The sequence below is a fragment of the Channa argus genome, chromosome 18 (assembly GCF_033026475.1).
Source record: "Channa argus isolate prfri chromosome 18, Channa argus male v1.0, whole genome shotgun sequence".
NCBI classification, from domain to species: domain Eukaryota; kingdom Metazoa; phylum Chordata; class Actinopteri; order Anabantiformes; family Channidae; genus Channa; species Channa argus.
The window spans coordinates 14,515,965-14,535,923 of NC_090214.1; the positions used below are offsets into that span (position 1 = coordinate 14,515,965).

The following is a 19,959-nucleotide window of genomic DNA, read 5'->3' on the forward strand; positions in this document are numbered from 1 at the left end:
TGACAGAGAAAATGCATCTTCCAGCTAGAAGTTTATGATGAATTTTCTGCGACTGGGACACGGATACACACCTCAATTCTAGCTAGACCAAAGAGATGCAGCGTTTTTGATAAATACGATGATTTGTTTATTATCTTTGTGTAGAGTACATGACAGCAAATTTGTGTTTTGCAAATAAAACTCAGGAAAGAGAACATCACATTTCTGGTTGTTTATAGTTTAATGAACGGGAATTGGGAACTGTCAAGTTCAAGAAATGTAATAATATGCAATAATAATTACACTATCACTGGGTGATCGGCCATTTACAAGTGTGGTTCTTGCAGGTGGAAATTGGTGCAATTCTGTCATTATCTGGAAATGAGCCCTGACACTTGATGTTCCTGTCTTTGCAGAGTGAGCTGCTGTAAATCCTGAGAGGAGAGGTCTCCCAACAGGAGACAAGATGGCTTCCAACAACACCCTGCGCAGCTACTCCATCATCCCATGTTTCATCTTTGTAGAGGTGAGGGACACTGTGTGTGTGTGTATGTGTGCACACATGTTTTAGTGATAATCTTCTGTAAAAATTGTGAAATTCATGCATATTATGTGCATTTTAATCCTGATTTGGGCAAAGTAAATGAGTGTGTGTGTGTGTGAGTGAGTGACAATTTAACCATTAGCAAATGACCTCCTCCAGTAAATTATACACAGTTAACCAGAGCGTAAAGTGTTGGAATGAGTGGAAAGCTGAGTGTGTGTGTGTGTGTGTGTGTGTGTGTGTGTGTGTGAGTTGTGCCTCTCCTCCATATTTAATTACCCTGTCAGCTGAAAGTCCTTAATCAGAGAGATGTCTCAGGACACCTTGCATTACTGTTCCCCTTCTCTCTTTCTCTTTCACACTCTCCCAAACGAACACACACGCAGACACACACACACACACACACACACACACACACACACACACACACACACACACACACACACACACACACTTTCTCTCTCTCTCTCTCTCTCTCTCTCTCTCTTCTCTAAGGAAATATCCTGCTTAACAGTCTCAGATGATGCCTCTCATGCCTTCTTCTTCACTGCAGAAGTCAAATGTAAATACTATATAAAGTACTTGTTGTACCTTGCTGCTTTTGGAAAACCTACAAAGGAAATTTTAATGAATTTATTATTATTATTATTATTGTTGTTGTTGTTGTTGTTTTGCTTTAGTGGGTTTTGTGTAATAACAACCTTATCCTCTACACTATGATATCAATCAATAGATATCAGTCATTTAAATGAACCTTTGTCCTGCTTAAAGGAAAAGCCTGGCAAAAAAAAACTTCAGTGCTAATAGAAATGAGCCAAACTACCAGATGATGCATGTTGCACTACCAATTCTAAGCAGCATTATGCTGTGAAATATTATTCGATGACACATAATTAATTTAACAATGTCCTTTAGTTTCAGTGAATGAGTTATCCAATTATTTGAAATAACTATATAGCAATTTGATCATTTACTTTCAAGTGTCTAGTCTGAAATTCAGCATGAAAAGCTCAGACATTTTGCCAAAATGCAACACTACAATTTGTTTCATTTGAATGTGTTAATAGGGTGGGGGGGTTATCCGTAACTACTGACTATGTTGTTGACAGCATTTCTAGATTATACTGTAACCTATTGTAGCTGTCAATCTCCAAACTTTGTGCTTTGAATGTTGAGCTCCTCATTAATATCTTCATGTACTGGAAAACAGAGAAAGAAATTTAAAAATGTATCATGAGAAATCAAAGCTATATTATGTAACTTTGCTTTAGTAGAAATATGCCCCACAATGTATCTTGAGCGGGGGTGCTTTCAAAGGCATCAAGGAATAATTGAACAGCCTGGCAGCAATGCAAAGATATTCTCTTCCAAACATTTTAAAAGGAAGCTCTCACCCTTCTCTCCATGTTTACTAGCATTTTTTGAGTTTTTATTGTAAATTTATAAGGACTGATGTTTGAAGGACTAGGCTGAGCTTGGTGCAACAGTTTCATTCTCCTGCAAGTTTGATTCCCAAAAGTTCCATGTTATAGAAACAACATGCTGTACATTCTATTTCTATATAATGTGACGTGTCTTTACTGATATCTGGTAAATTTTAATGGTCTGATTTTATACTATACTATTTTTTTATACTTTTATACTATTTAGTATACTATACTATACAGTTCATGTTGGACTTCTGTACTCATTGTGTACTTCAGCCTGTTCCCAATAGCTAAACATCATTGTTACCACAAGAACATCTTTGCTGGTAGGCCAAGCAGAATAAAGCAAATTAACAAGTGGTAGTCATTGGTTATTGATGAAGCTCCACCAGGGTGTTTGGCTGCATTTTCTTTTTATTGGGGATGAGAAAATTAAAATCATTCCTAGTTCCCAGTAATGGATGTTGTATTGCTTCATAATGTCTGAATCACTGAAAAAGATGGACAGATATGGAATAGATAATCATATTGGTTTCAATTTGAAAATTGTGTTTGTGTTTGTCCCCTTGTGCAAACTGGGGGCATGTGGTTTGTACATTGAGACACGACCATGTACTAGGCAGTGTCTGTGCTATTAAGTGACATTGTAGGAAATGTAGATTTGATTTTTGCTATTCTTTTTTTGAAGGAAGTGCAGTGCTAAACTACTCGAGTGACTGCTCTCAGCAATATAAGTCATTGATGGTCACTTTTTTTATTGATTGCGTCATGCATCCCAATGTAAATAAATCATAATTGTAATAATGAAATTCCTATTTTGAGCTGTTGTAGATTGTGCTTCACTTCAGACTACACTGTAATTTAAATAGTTTAATCATATCGTCAGAGGAAAGTTGATTTGAATTGTAATACTGAACTATGACCTAGCACCCCACACCATCTATAGTATATGTTTCCATATTAAAGCAGGCCATAGGCATAGTGCTCATGTGAGAGCCACCTAAGTGACAGGCTTTCTTTAATTTCCTTTATTTTAACTTCCAGGATTCCCCCTTTTCTTCAGACACTTCTCAAAGGCATCCTATCTATCTCCCTGCCTCACTCTGCCCATCCCTGCTTTCACTTCCACTCCATCTCTAATGTCTCTGTCGGATCCTCGCAGCCACATCCCCCCCCAATGCACTGAACCTATCCCTCCCTCAATCTTTCCTCTCATCTCTTCCAATTTCTTGCGGTGTCATAGGAACTGTTCCACTCCCTCCACCTTATTTGGCTTCCGCTGTATAACTCCATCTCAATGTCCCTCACTCTTTCCCTTCATCTTTTTTTTTTTGTTGTTGTTCTTTCTCTTGCTCACCCACCCTGTCACGAATAAAGAAGTCAGGGGGGCAGTGCTGTCACATGTCCTAAACAAAGCAACCTGATTGGAGCAGCTGGATCGTACAGATCTGTGCCAGAGGCTGTGTGACAGGGAGGATGTTTATTTATGGTGTTTGGTTTTTTCCAGTTTCTTCCAGTAACTTGTTGCTTTTCTTTCATGTGTTACTTAACCTCCAGAGCATCATTTGTTGTTGTCACTGTGGGAATAAAATGGAAGAAAAGGACTGTGAGATGAAAGGGGGTAAAAATAAGAAGATGATGAGAGGACTGGGATGGAGTGCAACAGGAAGATGGGACACATGGGAGGAGAAAGACAATGAGACGAGGAGGATGAGGAAAGTACAACAAAGTGAAAAGGGAAGGAAGTGAAAGGTTGCAAAAATGTTACGAAATTAATTAAAGACAGAGCTGTAGAGGTGAGCAGTGAAGAATGAGGAGAGAGCAGATCTATCCTGTACTTCCCCTTGGATGACATTATGTAATACACAGAGCTCCAGGCTTTCATTAATCTAACTAGGACCACCTAGGCTTCTCAGGTTTTTTGTACAGAAATAATAACTTGGCTGCATTTACATCACATGGTGTCAGGCTGCAGGGAAAAGAACCAATCTTCTGACTCACATTTGAGAAAATTCCCAGTGTCAGCCTTAGAGATGATTTCTTTCTTTTATCTCTCTCAATCTCCTCTACCACCACGCTGTAATAATGTTCTACGCTGTCATTATTTCAAAAACAAAAAACCCATCCCCAAAGGGTCTGATCACTTTTGATGTTGCTCCGTTTCTCTCTCGGCTGCAGTGATGCAATATTTTTTTCTTGGGGGATTTTAAAATGGGGCTTTTATCTGGAGGAACACATGGTAAATTTAGTTTGGAAACAGCACACAGCCTATTTGAACCCGCTAGTTTTGGATACACAGTTTAGATGATGAATACACTTGTAGTTTGCAGTGCCTGCATTTAGAGATTTTGTTTGGAGAGGACAGTTAGACATTTCTGTACAGTGCAGGCATTATGATTTCTTTGCCAATTTGTGACCAGCAGTTGTTAAAACACACTTTTATAATTTTTGCTTCACAAACCTCTATGGTATTGATGGTGCCCTTCCAGATGTGTAAGCTGCCCACACCATGGGCATTAATGCCCCCCCATACCTTTAGAGACGGAGGCTTTTGAACTGTCTGCTGACAACAAGCTGGATGGTCCCTCTCCTCTTTAATGCACAACATATATGGTTTCCAAAAGGAAATTAAAATGTTTATTCATCTGACCACAGAACAGTTTTCCATTTTGGCTCAGATCATTTTAAATAAGCTTTGGCCCAGAGAACAAGGCAGTGTTTCTGGTTCGTGTTCACATTCGGCTTCTTCTTTACATGATACAGCTCTAACTTACATTTGTGGATTGCACGGTGAACTGTGTTCAGAGTGATTTCTGGAAGTGTTCCTGAGCCCATGCAGTGATGTCCAGTAGAGAATCATGCCTGTTTTTAATGCAGTGCTGCCTGAGGGCCTGAAGATCACATGCATCCCGTTTTGACCTTGGGCCTCGTCCCTTGCGCACAGAGATTCATCTGACAATAGGTAGAGCTCCATATAATATTATATATTATAAATTTGTGACAAAATAAAGCAGGTTCTGTTACACTATTAGGTAGTTGTATAATTTAATGTATGCTTTAGCTAAATAAAACTGGCTTTGTAGCGTTCATATTCCTAAACATTAGGAATGTGGTATCATTTAACAACGTCAAAAGAGAAACTGTTCTTTCCACATCGAACTTTCACTTCAACACAGTAACCAGTTAGATGTTACATTACCAGTTAAGTAAAGCAAATAAATGTAAGTGGGCCCAGTTTATTAGCTTTTTCTGTCCATGTTATTGGTGAACCAAAGTTTAGTCCTGCACCTCAATTTGTCACTTTCCTTTTTGGCCCTGTGCTGATTTTACCCTTATGTCAGAATCATTGTTCATACCTTGTTGCTTAGGGACACACACGACTGTATCTCTGAGACAAAGCATCGGAAAGGTGGTACCATAACACAATACATGAACACTAAGAGCCACATACTGTACATGCAAGTTTGCACTGTGGTTTTCGCTAAATTTGTGGCTGCAATTTGTGGCTGCAATTTGTGTTCAGCTTGTTGTTATTATTATTTTTACCAGCAACACCTCTTTGAATATCAATCATCTGATCATTCAGTGGCCATTGTCTGTTGTTATGAGGACCACACTGTAGCTATGGGCACATAGGCTAGTAGTTAGTCATTATTGTGCAACATTATGCAAGTAAATATTGTTTGGTTTTGGTGCAAATAACACATGCTTATGGTTAAAGGCACAAAAATGAGAAGGTTGGTGAAAGACTGTGGTTAAAATTACAGAAACAACATTGACTAAAGTAACAGCCGTGAGTAATGAAATCCAACAGGTGGTGTCTTTTTGTCTCAGAGTTGTGTATTTTGTCACAGACTCAAAGACCTCAACCTCCGTTTAAAGACTTTGTCAACTCTAACACAAGCAAATGCACATCCTGCAATACAATATTTACTGCGTGTTCCACACATATGTAGTAGATGATCTATCAAACCATAACTATGCGCTGAAAATGACTGATAATTCAACATTACATGGCATGAAGACGCTTAAAACCATCTGGTTCAGCGGTGGGCTTTAATTTCCACATTAAAAACAATTTACTCATAAAAGTATAACATCACAACTACAACTTTTTATATTTTTCTCTTTAAGTTATGGTATAAATAGATTTAAATGTATGCTTACACTGTATGAACCACAACTGCCAACTCTTTTTTTGTTACAAAATAATCACATACTGCATGTTACTTTATTTTGTTATGAGTCTATTAATTTTGTTTTAGACAATGGATTCAGTGCAACTCTCCAAATATATTATGTCTGTCATTGAAAATTGTGTGGAATGCATCCACCTCCCCATCCAGACACCTTGATTACCCTCAGGATATGTGAAGTGGAGGTGAGCCGTCAGGCCCAGATAAAATAAGCCTCTCCTCTCTGAAAGCATGAACTGACCAACTGGACCGAGAATTTATCTGAATCTTTAACTGATCACTGGAGCTGTGTGAAGTCCCCCTAACCTTCAAACATGGAAGTCACGATTTCAGCCCATAGCAATGTTTCTATGGCTCAATTAAAAGTCTGATCTCTCTGATATCTGGTCACGAAACTGGTTTGCAGAAAGCACAACCACCTCATCCAAGATAGTGACAAGTCTGCATATCGACTGGAGGTTGATCAGCTGTCATTGTGGTGCAATCCAAAAAACCTGGAGCTGAGAACACCCAAGATTGTGCAAACATACACATGCGCACACACACATACATACAATTGGGCCCCCCACTATATCCACCAGCCTGGTGTTAACTGTCACAGTCTATCACAATCTGTTGTGGAGTAGCCACCAAACAGGAGAAGAATAGTGTTGAATTGTGTTGCAAGTGTAGCTGGATTTGCCTTTTGTTTTTTTCTGTCATTGTTATAATGTCTGTATGTGTTCATTATTGAACCTAATCCTTGAGACACCGGAAGCAAATTCCTTATATGTGTTAGCATAAGTGAACTGCACATTTAAAAACACTACTATTTAGTGTGCTCAATAAATATGTTTTGGTCAAATTTATGACCAGAAAATAAAAACTTGTATTATTGCTACATGTTTTAAAATTCAATTTAGAATTATAGAAGTTGGTGTCTAGCAAAAGCCGTTTAGTTATGCAGTAACTCTTGTTTGTAATTATCCTATAAACCGCCGATTTCATCATAATAAAAATCTGAACCCAAATAAAATGTTTATCTGTCACTTTAGTCCTTTTCAATCTCTTTTTCACCCCAAAGTCTTTATACTGTCAGTCCCACCACACATCTTCTCCTTCAAGCTATATAAATAAGCTGGAGTATGTTATATCCAAAGTTAAGACCCAGATTTTCCTTTCACTGTCATGTAGTGTTAGCAGACCGACAGAAATGGGCATTTTAAACTGGCTTGCCTAGTTTTGACTGTTGTCAAACTCATCTTTAAGTCACAAAAAGACATCATTGTCTAACTTTTTAATAAAGGTAAAACAGAATTATAAAAAAAGCAGACATTAAATGTGTTTTTCATTACTGATATGAAATGACTGCAAGAAGAGCGAATCCCCAGTTAAGATTACTACATTAAACAGCTTTTAAAAAAAAACATCACAGAAATATTAAAGACAGATCATCTCTTATCCAGTCTCATGTTAAGTGGGTTGTCATTGAGAATGGTCAATCATTTAACATTTGCTGGTGTTAAGCATTATTTAGCTTCCTGTGGTAATGCTAAAGTAGTAGAAACATTTCTAATTAACTAATATTTACTATCGTAGTTTAAAGCAAAACAAAAAAAGTGGGTGTGTTTTATTCATTTTGAATCCTACTGTTTGTTTGCAAGATGAATATTGTGTCATTTGTCATTTATAGGTTGACGCATTGTATTCGCCAAAGAGAAAAAAAACCTTTTCTCGGGTTACAGAACTTCGAGATTTGGATCTTGGATTTACGAGAAATATATCTAGTCTTTTATTTCTATAGGTGAATGCAATGCGCCGCCGTAATTTTACAATATGCAGTGTCTGATTTTAAGCAAACCATTGTTTTTTGGCCACTTGCTATCTGTGCAACGAACTAAAGGTGAATGTCTGGTAAAGAGGTGTAGCAGTTACTGTAGCTTCAACAGAGACAAAGAGACCAATATACACACGCATTTTAGGGCTGTTTGTTTCTCCATCAACTCCACAGAGTAATAGGTGGTCCTTTTCTGCTAGCGTGTGTGTGTGTGTGTGTGTGTGTGTGTGTGTGTGTGTGTGTGTGTGTGTGTGTGTGTGTGTGTGTGTGTGTGTGTGTGTGTGTGTGTGTGTGTGCGTATGGTATGCATGTATTCAAAATAATAATGTGAGAGAACATTTGAAAAACCATAACTCTTAATTGTAGCTCTTTTGAAGCTGAAGTTGAGAACGTGAATTAGAAGATTTTCCTTGGTCGGAGCCATATAAGTAATTGATTTATAAATGGCGTCAGGAAGAAATTTTTATGGCAAAGGAAAATGTAACTTGTTAAACGCTAACAGAGGTAGATGGCTGCACCAAAACGGCCTTCCAGACTGCTGGGTGAAAGGGGTGAATTGTACCATAGTAAGGGGAAGGATAAAGCTATGCCACAGTAACTTTGTATAACCATTTTACGACAGCCTTTCTGCCCTTCACATGGCTAATGCAGTGCGACACTGGCTGCAGAGTGAATATAATAGAGCCGTGAGTTATGCCTTACACAGATAGGGACACTTTTCCAGGTGTAAAAATGCGACAGAAAAACCAGCTCCTAAGGAATTCACAGAACATTTTGCAAGGGTTTGACTGCACCACATTTCATCATATTACACAAAAGGTAATTATAGGGCTGACTCACAAACACGTCCGGTTTGCTACAGATCACAGGACAAACAAAAGAAGAGTTAGATCAGACTGAAGAAGCTTAAATTGCTTTTCTCTCATGGGCTGTTTTGGTTCATTTGTCACAGCCTGATGACCCTCATGTTTAATGGCTCACTGGCTGTTTATAGCTTTTTATGATTTATGGTGTGGAGAAGTAGATGTAGATGTAGATGTAGGTGGGGTGAGAGGAAACAGTGCACAAATACACATGTGACTGGGAGGAATAAAATGGACAAGAATTTTTGCAGAGGTTGTTCAAGATAATTTTTTATTTCCTGACTAGCTCTTTGTTTTGCATCAGCAGCTTTAACTTTTAAGGCTACACCTCAACCATGCTGATGAGCTAACAAACTCTATGTTTGCCGCTGTGATGAAGCTTGAGGCAAGTTTTAGTCTTTTATTTCAAATGCAAATAAGGTGAAGGTCAAATGGAAATGCAGTAATAATAATAAAGTTTAACAAATGTACCCTGGCATCAACCCCTCTAGATAATCTGTCCAATCCCTTTCCAGGTGCTTCCTGACATCCTTAGGTATGTGGTCCCACAGGGTGTCACATGGTATTCTTGCAGGAGAAGGAATTTACATATTTTCATTTAAGACCTATGCATAATTTTGTGGCTAATTACTCTTATCCTATATGTATCTCTCTCTGTAATTTGGGTTTGATGAACAAACAAGCTGCTTGAATATAGATGATATTTTTTCTAGGAGTGGCTTCACTTTACTTGCCTCTTTTAGCTGTGAGTGTGTGGCTACATGTGTGGCTGGATGTGCAACCAGGTTGTATCATTCCTGATACCAGTAGTTGTCAATGTTGAATTGAAGAGCTTTTCATTTCACGATGTTCAATGCAAACACAGTTTCTTTCCCTCACTGTCTGATTTGCACTGCCCATATTGTTCCAGTCTGGTTGGCACAGAGTCTGTATGTAAAATAGTTTTAAGATCAACAAAGGTTAGTTGTGGTCAAGTCATGTGAATAGCTGTCTTGTCTCTCTATGTGTCTAAATGTCTCCTGAGTGACAGACCGCTGACTTCTTCAGCATGTACCCCACCTTTTGCCCAGTCACAGTTTTGATTGGCTCCAGGACCCTTGTGACCCTTAACAGTACAATCAGTCTGGATAGAACCATTGTTGTATTCAGGAATATAAATTAAAAAAAAATGTTTATGCTTTTCAAGAAACTCACAGAAGCTGTATATTTTATTCTGCTGTAATGTGACTGTATTTGGGGAATCACATGCAGTATCTGCATGCTGTATCTTGTGACAACATGAAAAGAGTCTCTCTAGCCTAAATGTGATGTTTTTTTACCCCTTGTAGAGTAAATCCTAAACTATTAGCTTTTGCTTTGAAACTTATTTCTGTGACAAAAACACACAAATCCCAGCTATCAAAACAAAAAGTACACTGGCTCAGATGTGCAGTGTGCACTCACGGTTGACGGCTGATCTGACTGACACTTCTTGCTTGAGATGCAGTACATGTAATACTCCTAGGCCCACAGAAAGGCTTGCATATTGTTGTCAGTTGAACTGTGAGGCTACTGATATTTTATTGTTTTTCCTGCATACCTGGTTTTGGTGGTTTGTGTTCAGCCACGCTCCACTCTAAGATGTGGTTAATAAAACATGTGTTTAACAAAACACATTGTAGAGTCCTCTCACATGGCATATGCCTATAAAATTGAAATTCTTTAAAAAAAAAAAAAAGCTTTCCTTAAAGTTTAGATGTAATATACCAGGATTAAGAGCTTTATTCCTAAATGGAAAACATTTAAATCAATCTTAGCAGCCTATAACAGGCTACAGTTCTTATTCTAGAATGAACTTCTTCGAACTTAGATTTGTGTTGTTTTCCTGTTAATGTGAAACCTAGGGGCACAGTGACACCCGGTGTCAGGAACAAGTACTACAAATGGATTATGTCTTATTGGCAGGATTGTTGTAATAATCACATACTGATTGTAGTATGTATTTTGCTTTCTTTTTAATACAGCAAATGCCTGTGGCTCTGACCACAGGAAGCTTAGTGGTTGTTACACTGATACATTTATGTTACCTTTACATGATTAGTAACAATAATTGGCAGTACTTGTACATTACAATATCCAGTGACGATGATGATATAGGGCTTTTCTTGTCTTTGGCGGGCTCTCGAGCATAAAAAAAACATGAAAACATGTCATAATTTCCTTTTGATATAAAAGCGCAGCATAGTGCCAGCAGGTTGACTACAAAGTAGATTAGCGGCAATATTGGCACTTTAGAGGCCGAGTGACGCAAATGCAGCTGATTTATAGAAACCACATTAAAATCCTTTCTGTGTCACGTCTTAAATTTTCTATTCCAGTGTTGGTTCGTTATCAGTGACTAAATATAACATATATGAAAGAAACACTAAATTGCCCGCAGCCGATTCTAGAAAGAGAGTGAAAGGAGGCCAGAGACAAAAGATGATGTTAGAGGGATAAAAGGATGAGGGGGTGAGGGAGGAGAGGAGGTGGTAAGTGATGGTGGTGCTGCTGTAGGTTGTGGTGGTGAGTGGGGTGCCTTTACACGACCAGAGTTAGCATGACACAGAGAAAGCGAGAGAGAGAGAGAGACAGTAGGAGAGATGAGGATTTGGAAAATGTATGCAGTTTTTTCGTAGGAAAACGCAATCGACACGTCACAGCTGAGAGAGGGACACTCAGGGATCAGCCACAAAACCAGTCGTTTAGGGAACTTAACTTTTTAACTGCTGGAAACTGAATCAAGGAGGACAGCACTCACTACACTGGATATAGAACTAACAACTCTGTCCTTGTTCTTCTTCTTCTTCTTCTTCTTTAACTCTCTGCTCTCTTGCTCCTTCTTTCTCCAACATGTTTTTCTTCCAGCTCGTCATCATGTCTGGCACAGTGTTGTTGGCCTACTACATGGAGTGCACGGACCTGTTCAGCGTGCATGTGCAGGGTTTCTTCTGCAATGATGCTGAGCTGATGAAGCCGTACCCCGGCACAGAGGAATCCAGCTTTGTCCCCCCCCTCATCCTGTACTGCGTCGTGGCTGCTGCCCCCACTGCTATAGTGAGTAAAAGTTATTTGATTTGTGTTTTACAGCAGTGTTGAAAGCGAAGCAAAAATGTTTTGCTGCATGCTGGCATGTAAACAGCAATAATTGGGCGTGAATGTCATTATTCGAGCTCTCGCCATCTCAGCCTCCTTTTTTTTCCCTAAACAAAAGTCGTGTGTTTACTGCATCCAGCTCCTCATATTTGATACCTATTCAATTTCTTTGAATAACTAGAACCAAAGATTTCACTTTGAAATCACTATTACTCCACTAAGCATCATAATTTTGCCTTACTTCATTCACAGTTAACACAAGCTGCTAGTTTAGTCTTTTCAAATATTATTTCTAAGTAGATCTAAGCTACTTCAGTTTTTACTTAGGACTGGATGCATCATGCATCTATGCGTCTATGACATGCTGCAGTTGTCCAGATAAACTGGCTGAATTTGGACTTCTCCTAGGAAATATGAATAAAAAGGTCATGACAACCTGTCTGACCGAATACTATTTTTACATCTTTCATGGTTCAGGTGATACATTTAGGACTGATACTCACAGACTGGACTCTTTACTCGGTACACACTGTGCTTCACTACACAACCACATGCTGAACACACCAGTGGAGAATGAAGTCAAGAAAGTCATTCTGCACTAGAAGCTGCAAGTGGGCTTGATGTGACGCGTTTGATTACGTTTATATTCCCGGAATATAATTTGGCTTACTAATCCATGCAGGAAAATAAAAACAGAATGACAAAGTGTGACTAAGCAGTGTGTCTGTGGGCTTTCTCATTTACTCATTCAATTCCCACCATGCCATTTCAGCTCTGCTCAATGAAGGGGTTGAGTGTACATGTATGTGGTTTCACATACAGCACTTATGTGAAAGTGGCCGATGAATGAGAAAAATTAACGTAAGGGCATGATGAAACACTTATAGAAAGCTCTTAGCAAAACCACAAAAAGACGCATCAGATTTGAAGAAAGGCACTTGATTGTCTTTAAGTAAATTTCAATTGGCAGATTTGGCGTCTTTTAACTCATCATTTACTCTTTGTATGGTGAATTTTTGTATACTGTTAACAACTAGTATGTAGCACATATGTGCATAATTAGTATCTATAGTTTTATACTTAACAACATGCTGAGAGACCATGATATTCATTTTGATCCGTTCCAGCACAGGGATCTAAGATTAGTAAAGCTACAGTTAATGGAATGCAACCCTTAATATAGTAAAACATGCTACTATAAGGACCGGCCAGGTCAGGGACATACTCAATGTTTTGTCATTTAGCAAGAAAATGTTTATAAACCGTTTTTTTGGCAGCACAGTGGTGGAGTGGGTAGCGCTTAGGTGTGAATGGGAGTGTGAATGGTTGTCTGTCTGTTTATGTCTCTCTGTGTTGTTCCTGAGATAGACTACAGACTTGTCCAGGGTGTACCCCGCTTCTCGCCCATTGACCGCTGGAATAGGCTCCATCCCCCCTGTGACTGAAAAGGATAAGCAGTTACAGATAATGGATGAAGGGATAAACAAAATTTGTCTACTTTTCCTAAATATTAAAAATATTTTAAGATTCAGATGTAATTGTTTATAGGTCTACCTCCTTTTTTTTTTTTTTTTTTTAACAGGTTCAGAGTTTTTTTTTTTTTTTACTTTTAGTCTTTTGACCCTTTTCTGGTAGAGGGGGTGAAATTAACATGGATGCAAATGTTTCCTTTATTAAACATGGTAGCCTTCAGTCTCAGAAAGCTGTGTTATATATTTCAGTCAGTGGAGTAGATAAAGGGATAATGTTGAGACTGTGGAGCAAGTTGCATTTTGCAAGCTGTGTTAGACCTTACATAACACCATTTGCAGTTCACAATAATGCAACAGGGTAAAGGTTTGTGGTCCCAGTTCTCCGTGCACATATGGACACAGCACTAGTTGTAGTGCCCACAATAAAGACCTAGTGGAAGACAAACAGCATATAGCCAAGAGACATTAGCTGATGATTGACTTTTTTTAGATATTATCCCAAACACCATAAAGCTTAAAATTAACCTTTATGTTGGCCCCTAGCCAAAGTTTCTGCTTTGGCAAATATTCCACCTGAAGATGTTTTTGTAGACAGTATTTGTCTATCACGTCTAAGTCATCAAGCAATATAACCCTATAATCTGTAAGAACATCACTGCACTAGTCATCTAAAAATGTTGCGCTAGTTAGCATTTGGTACACTCGGTCTTGTCCGTGTCATGCTATTAACCAATCTTACCAGCAGTATAATTACTTGAATACTAGTAGCTGTTATGTAATGCTGGTTTTATTTTTCTTTATTATACTGTACATTGTAGTATACAGTCATAAATTACAGTGTAAAGTTTTGTTGGTGATGGAATTTAGATCAGCATTAAGAAACAACATACATGGGGTGCTGGACTACAACATGTCAAGAAACCTGCCATGAAAGAGTAAAACACTGCATGGCATATCTGTGTTTTTACTGTTAAAGCTGACTGATGGATTGACTCATACTGAATGAATTTGGATTCAAACACCTCATGCAGCCAGCAGGTGTCAGTGTTGATCTGTGCTTCTTGACATCGATGCCTCACATCAGACTAGACACTATGAGCCCTTATCAGATATTTTTTGGGCACCTCCTGAAGCGTGTCTGTGTATGGTTAATATTCCAAATAATTTCTTTAAAACTGATCCCAGAAAGAAGATACAGTGCATCCAGAAAGTATACAGCCTTATTTCATAATGGCTTAAATTTATTATTTTCCTCAAAATTCACAAACAATACAAACAATACCCCATAATCACAACGTAAAAGAAGTTTGTTTGAAATCTTTGCAAATTTATTACATATAAAACACTAACAAAATCCCATTATTTCACAAAATGTGGAAAAATGTAAGTGCTGTGAGAACTTTCTGGATGCACTTTATACAGTAGGTTCATTAAGTCGCACATATGCCCAGGTCACACAGACCTCAGTACGGCTTGCAGCTGTGCAACAGAAACATGTTAAGGGCTACAAAAGTGCATCCCAATTAGCACTGCCGCCTCACAGCAAGAAGGTTGCGGGTTCCCCGACCGGTCATGGCCTTTCTTTGTGGAGATGGCATGTTCTCCCACTGCTAGCGTCAGATTCCACGGGCTACTCCAGTTTCCTCCCGCAGTCCAAAAACATGCAGGTTAGGTAAATTGGTGAATCTAAAATTGGCGATAGGTGTGAATGCGAGTGTGAATGGTTGTTTGTCTGTGTATGCCTCTGTTTTGATGTCTTAGTTCTACTGGGTTCATTTCAAATTAATAATTAGACACGTCAGCTGAGTTTGGCTCAGTGGATGTTACCTGCACAGTCAGGTGTTAAGAACAAAATACTGTTAACGAAGAACTAAAATTGTTAGATTTCAGTTTTATGTTTGGACCCAAGCAGAAATGCCAATACCTAAAAATCTAAATTGTTGATTGTACCATCTTTATTCTTATTATTAATATTTTAAATTAAAACCATTCAGTCATTGGATACAGTGAGAGTGGAAAGCCATCACTGTAGATTTGCAACAAAACTGCAATAATATACAGTAACTGAGTGGGTGAACTCATCATTTTACTTGTGCCTTTGTAACTATGACTGTACATCTATAACTATGTAAGTATGTTAAGATTTTTTATGGAAGCATCCTGCTATAGTGTGAGTATGAAATATAGATTATTAGTATCAGTAGGGAAAATATAAATGTAACATGGTAAATGATCTGCACTTGTATAACACTTTTCTACCTATTGGCACTCAAAGCGCTTTACACTGCTTCTTATCACCCATTCACACTCACACTCACACACCTATGGGGGACCTGCTATGGAAGTTGGAGTTCAGTGTCTTGCTCAAGGTCACTTCGTCCAAAACACCAAAAACAGAAAGGCTTATGCTGCACAAAAAATGTTTGGAACATTGTTACAAAAATATGAACATGATGTCATATATACACTAAAAACCTTGTATGTTTGCGTTCAGTTTTGTAACAGTAACAGAATTGGCTGTCACACTCACTACTCACAACTGTACAGTAAACATAGTTTGGATTATATTTATTACATACTCACATCTTCACTGGCGTTACTTATAGTGTAATGCATCGCCTGCTTGACATTATTATGAAATGTAGTGTTTCAGATTTATTTCAGGGGCTAATAGTGATCTTACATTGAAAGCCCAAATTTAACAAATATGTATTAACTGCAATGTGCTAAGGGAAGGCTTTTAGTAGTGTGTCCCATTTTTTATATCCCAGGTTTTACCTCCTTTACAAACAGACAGTTTCAAGAGGCACTTAATCAGAAGATGATTGTGAAAGATGTCTCACTCTTGGACACATGCCACCCATTCATTCGTAATGAGATATCACTGTTCTGCAGCCTTTTTCTCTCTCCCCATTTTAATATGTTTATCATCTGGGACATTTCGTTCTTTGCTGTCAGGCTCAAACACTCTCCTGTTACCAACCTGTTATCGTGAAATAAAATCTGAATTATTGTCACTTTTACTGAACAAATCCTGTAACTGGTATTTTTTCGTTTAGTTAATTGGTGTGTCTCACACAGATACACACACTCTTCTTGATATAGACCAAATAAAAAACAAAACAAAACATCAGTTTAAGTTCCAGTAGAGTGCTCGGATTCTCCGGGAAATGTGGCAGACAATATTATTTACAGTCGATTTGCTGAGACTGAATCTGTGTGTGGTTTGGACAGTTTTCTGCCCTAATAACTTAACAAAATAAAAGAATAAAAATAAAATATGTGACATGTCATTTTAGACTAAATCAATAGACTATAAACATACGTTAGTGTAACTTTATTGCACGATAAATATACTAAAAAAGGAAACATTTTTGAGAAAAGCAGTTATTTGTCTTTTTTCCTTAATTCAGCTTGCAAATGTCTGAGCACTTGACACGCAGGGACCAGTGTATCTTAAATGTTAGCCCTGACTGTACAAAAATAACAACTATAACCGTCAAAGCATGGATTCTTCTCCAAAGCTGTTGTGACACTATTTCTTGGCCTTTTCTTGATTTTAAACTTCCTGTTGACCTTTATTTTTGCGGTTGCCAACACTGACTGATGATGAACAGCCAATATGCACAGGCATGTTGAGGGGCAAAAACTCCAGGAATTCGCATTTGACAGCTGTGGCATAGCCAGAGACTAGATATGAATGTAATCTACATGTGGGACCACATACAAAAGTGGCCCAGATAAGATACAATATTCACACTTAAAGAAAAAATCTAATCTTTAATCTAATTCATTTGGAAAAATCCAGTTTGGCATATATTGTGAACATAGCTATTGTCTCTTCATGATGTGTTGTTTTACTTGAAATTCTTAAACCCTAACAAAATAAATTCTTCCTCTTTTATCACGCTTGTCCTTGATCGTACACACTTCCTGTTAATGTGCTGTTCTATTGAATCTTGCTGGTTATTTCCTGTGTCCTCTCTTTCTCTCTCATTGGTGTATACAGTATATGGCCTTTGTTATTCACTCATCTCTTTTTCAATCGGTATGCTATCCCAAACTTTTTAATTGTGCCCTTTGAGAGTGCTGTGTCAGGTGCTTAAGTTGTGCTTGACACTGTACAGTATGTATCTTCACGTGCGTCATAAACCAGAGAGGTGACCAATCAGAATTAATGATGACAGGACTGGGATGTTGGCCAATTAGCAGAGAGGCAGTAATTTATGCTGAGTGTTCCACATGGCAGGAACAATGGGAGTCTGTGGAGGTTAGATGGGTCATATTCATGCAGCGGTCTATAAATTTGTTCAGCCATGGATGTGCATTAGAAAGGCAGTCCCTCCGAGCCACGACAGTGAAAGTATGACGCTCTCATCGAGTGTGTATCCAATAGAAACAGACGTAACATGACTGGGGTTTAGCCGTAACCATCTTAATAAATCTTTTCTGAAAGCTCAGGGGGATTTTTTCAAGCCAAATTAGGAACTGATTCCACTCGTTTTTATGTGCTTCTTGGTATCTACACGGTAAATTACCTGGTCGTTAAGAAAAAATTAAAATAGCATTCATTTATTTTCTACTTTGCAAGAAGCATAATAAGCTGTAAACACAGCAACTTTAAAATAGAAAATGAAATGTATCTTGTCTCGTGTATGTGACTCCTCCACTGCTAATTGCTGACTAACATTTTCCTTCTGCTGTTTAATGCTTGGTAGTTGCAACACTTACTTGGTTTTGGAGCTTGTACTGGCAGCAGCTGGAAATTATATTGTATAGAGCAGTGAAATCCACCATACAGTAAAGTTTTTTCATGGAAAACAAAAACATTGTGCTAAAAGGCCCTAAAAAGCTCAATAGAGCAAACCATCATTTATATAAACATATGAACTTTTCCAGTTTATTTATGAGCAGCTCAGCCTTTTATGCTCACCTGGTCAAATTTCTTTAGGTTTTGGGCTTTTTGCTTGTGTGTTTCACACCACAATTAAAGTCAAGAAGAAGTCAAAGAGGGAAAATAATCATTGCCCAGATTTACATTTTCTAGCTCTACTGTGATGCCTACAAGTTAACCCTAATACATTTTGTTAAATAATTTTATTCTAGAATTTTGACCCGATTTTTTAAAGTCCAATTGTGGGCTGCATATTGTGTAATGAACGCCTCATTTGTACCACCAATATTAATTAGATCATAACATCATATAAAAAGCTTGTAAACTGTAACAAGTAGTAGAAGTTTTCTGTTGCCTCAGGCCATGGACTTGATTGTCTTCTTCTTGACTTTTGCCAGTCCCTGGATCGCACCATAAATCCTTTATACATTTCCACAGGGGACAGCATTCACATTTCATGTGTGAGCTGAAAAAATAGTGTAACATGCATAAAGATGGCTAAATAATGTGGGCAGTTACACTGCCTTAGGTGCAGTACTATTTTTATTTTCTGTTGCAGACCTGAGCTCCCATAAATCTGTTACACTGATAAAGAGGTTGGTAATATTGAAATAATACATGGACCAGAAGTGTTATGTTGTCCTTGTATCTCTCAAATTACTCTTAAAGAAGTTGGTACTCTGTGAAAGATTTGCATTTTCTTTTTTGTGTCTGATGTTTAACCTTTTCATTCTCTCCTCAGACCTGACTGGGTGAGTTGAATGCCAAGTTGTTTCTCGGCTTTATGACATGGTACACTGGGAGATAGTTGTTTCCCGTCAGTTTTCATGACATTTGTATAAAAGAAAATGGTATTACACGAGTCGAAATAAGACGATCAGTCAGTACTAACTAACCTTCTCACTGTTGAAGCAAATACTTTGAGGCCATTTCCAGTTACCTGTGCTTTTAGGAAAAGGCTCACCAAATAAAAGCCAACTCAGGGAATGACTTCAATATTAGCAGCACTTGAAAGACCTTAATGGCATTATGTTGGTCAGTGTTAACAACAGCTCTCCCTTTTGACCTCTGCAAAATTCATTTTGGTTTGTCACAACCACTGCTCAGTCATACCTGTCTATTTGAAGTTACAGTCTATTTGAACATGAATGCCTCCCTTGGATATGCTGCATTTGAAGACCAGCAAACATCAGAAGATGGATTTTCTCTCATGATGCATTTGATGATAGTTACATTCAGTATTTGCATGCTTTATGTCAGTCATCATCCAATGGTGGGGAAAAAGCATTTGAAAGTATTAAGCTAGCTTCCTTCATGCTGATAAATCCAGGCAGGATTGAATCCAGTGCAGTGCTTTAAAACATTCAGACATTTTTGTTTCATATCCACAAGAATGTTGATGGTAAAAAAAAATAAAAAAAAACAAAGCACACTCTTCAGGAACACAAACACACCAAAGGCCAAAACCACACACACATACACTTAGTTTATACAAACATTCCTTATCGTTTTTGCAGAAGCGTGTATCCCCTAGGGCAATGGGCAATGAGTTTTATACTGTGTGTCCAGCAGCAGTTTTTCTTCTCCAGTAGACTTGATGTAATGTCCACACTATAATGGACTTGAAGAAAGGCTGCATTAGGACACAGTCATT

The 19,959-nt window shown here is 38.1% G+C and overlaps 1 protein-coding gene across 5 annotated transcripts in view; it reads left to right on the forward strand.

The window, feature by feature from the left end:
• Positions 1 to 19,959, forward strand: part of plppr1 (phospholipid phosphatase related 1) — a 48,130-nt gene that overhangs the window by 15,263 nt on the left and 12,908 nt on the right. For all 5 annotated transcript variants that reach the window (XM_067484406.1, XM_067484403.1, XM_067484402.1 and 2 more), the window contains 2 exons: positions 396 to 505; positions 11,712 to 11,900. In XM_067484406.1, coding sequence (XP_067340507.1) covers positions 446 to 505; positions 11,712 to 11,900 — 249 coding nt within the window. In that variant the 5' untranslated portion in view covers positions 396 to 445. The remainder of the gene's footprint in view (positions 1 to 395; positions 506 to 11,711; positions 11,901 to 19,959) is intronic.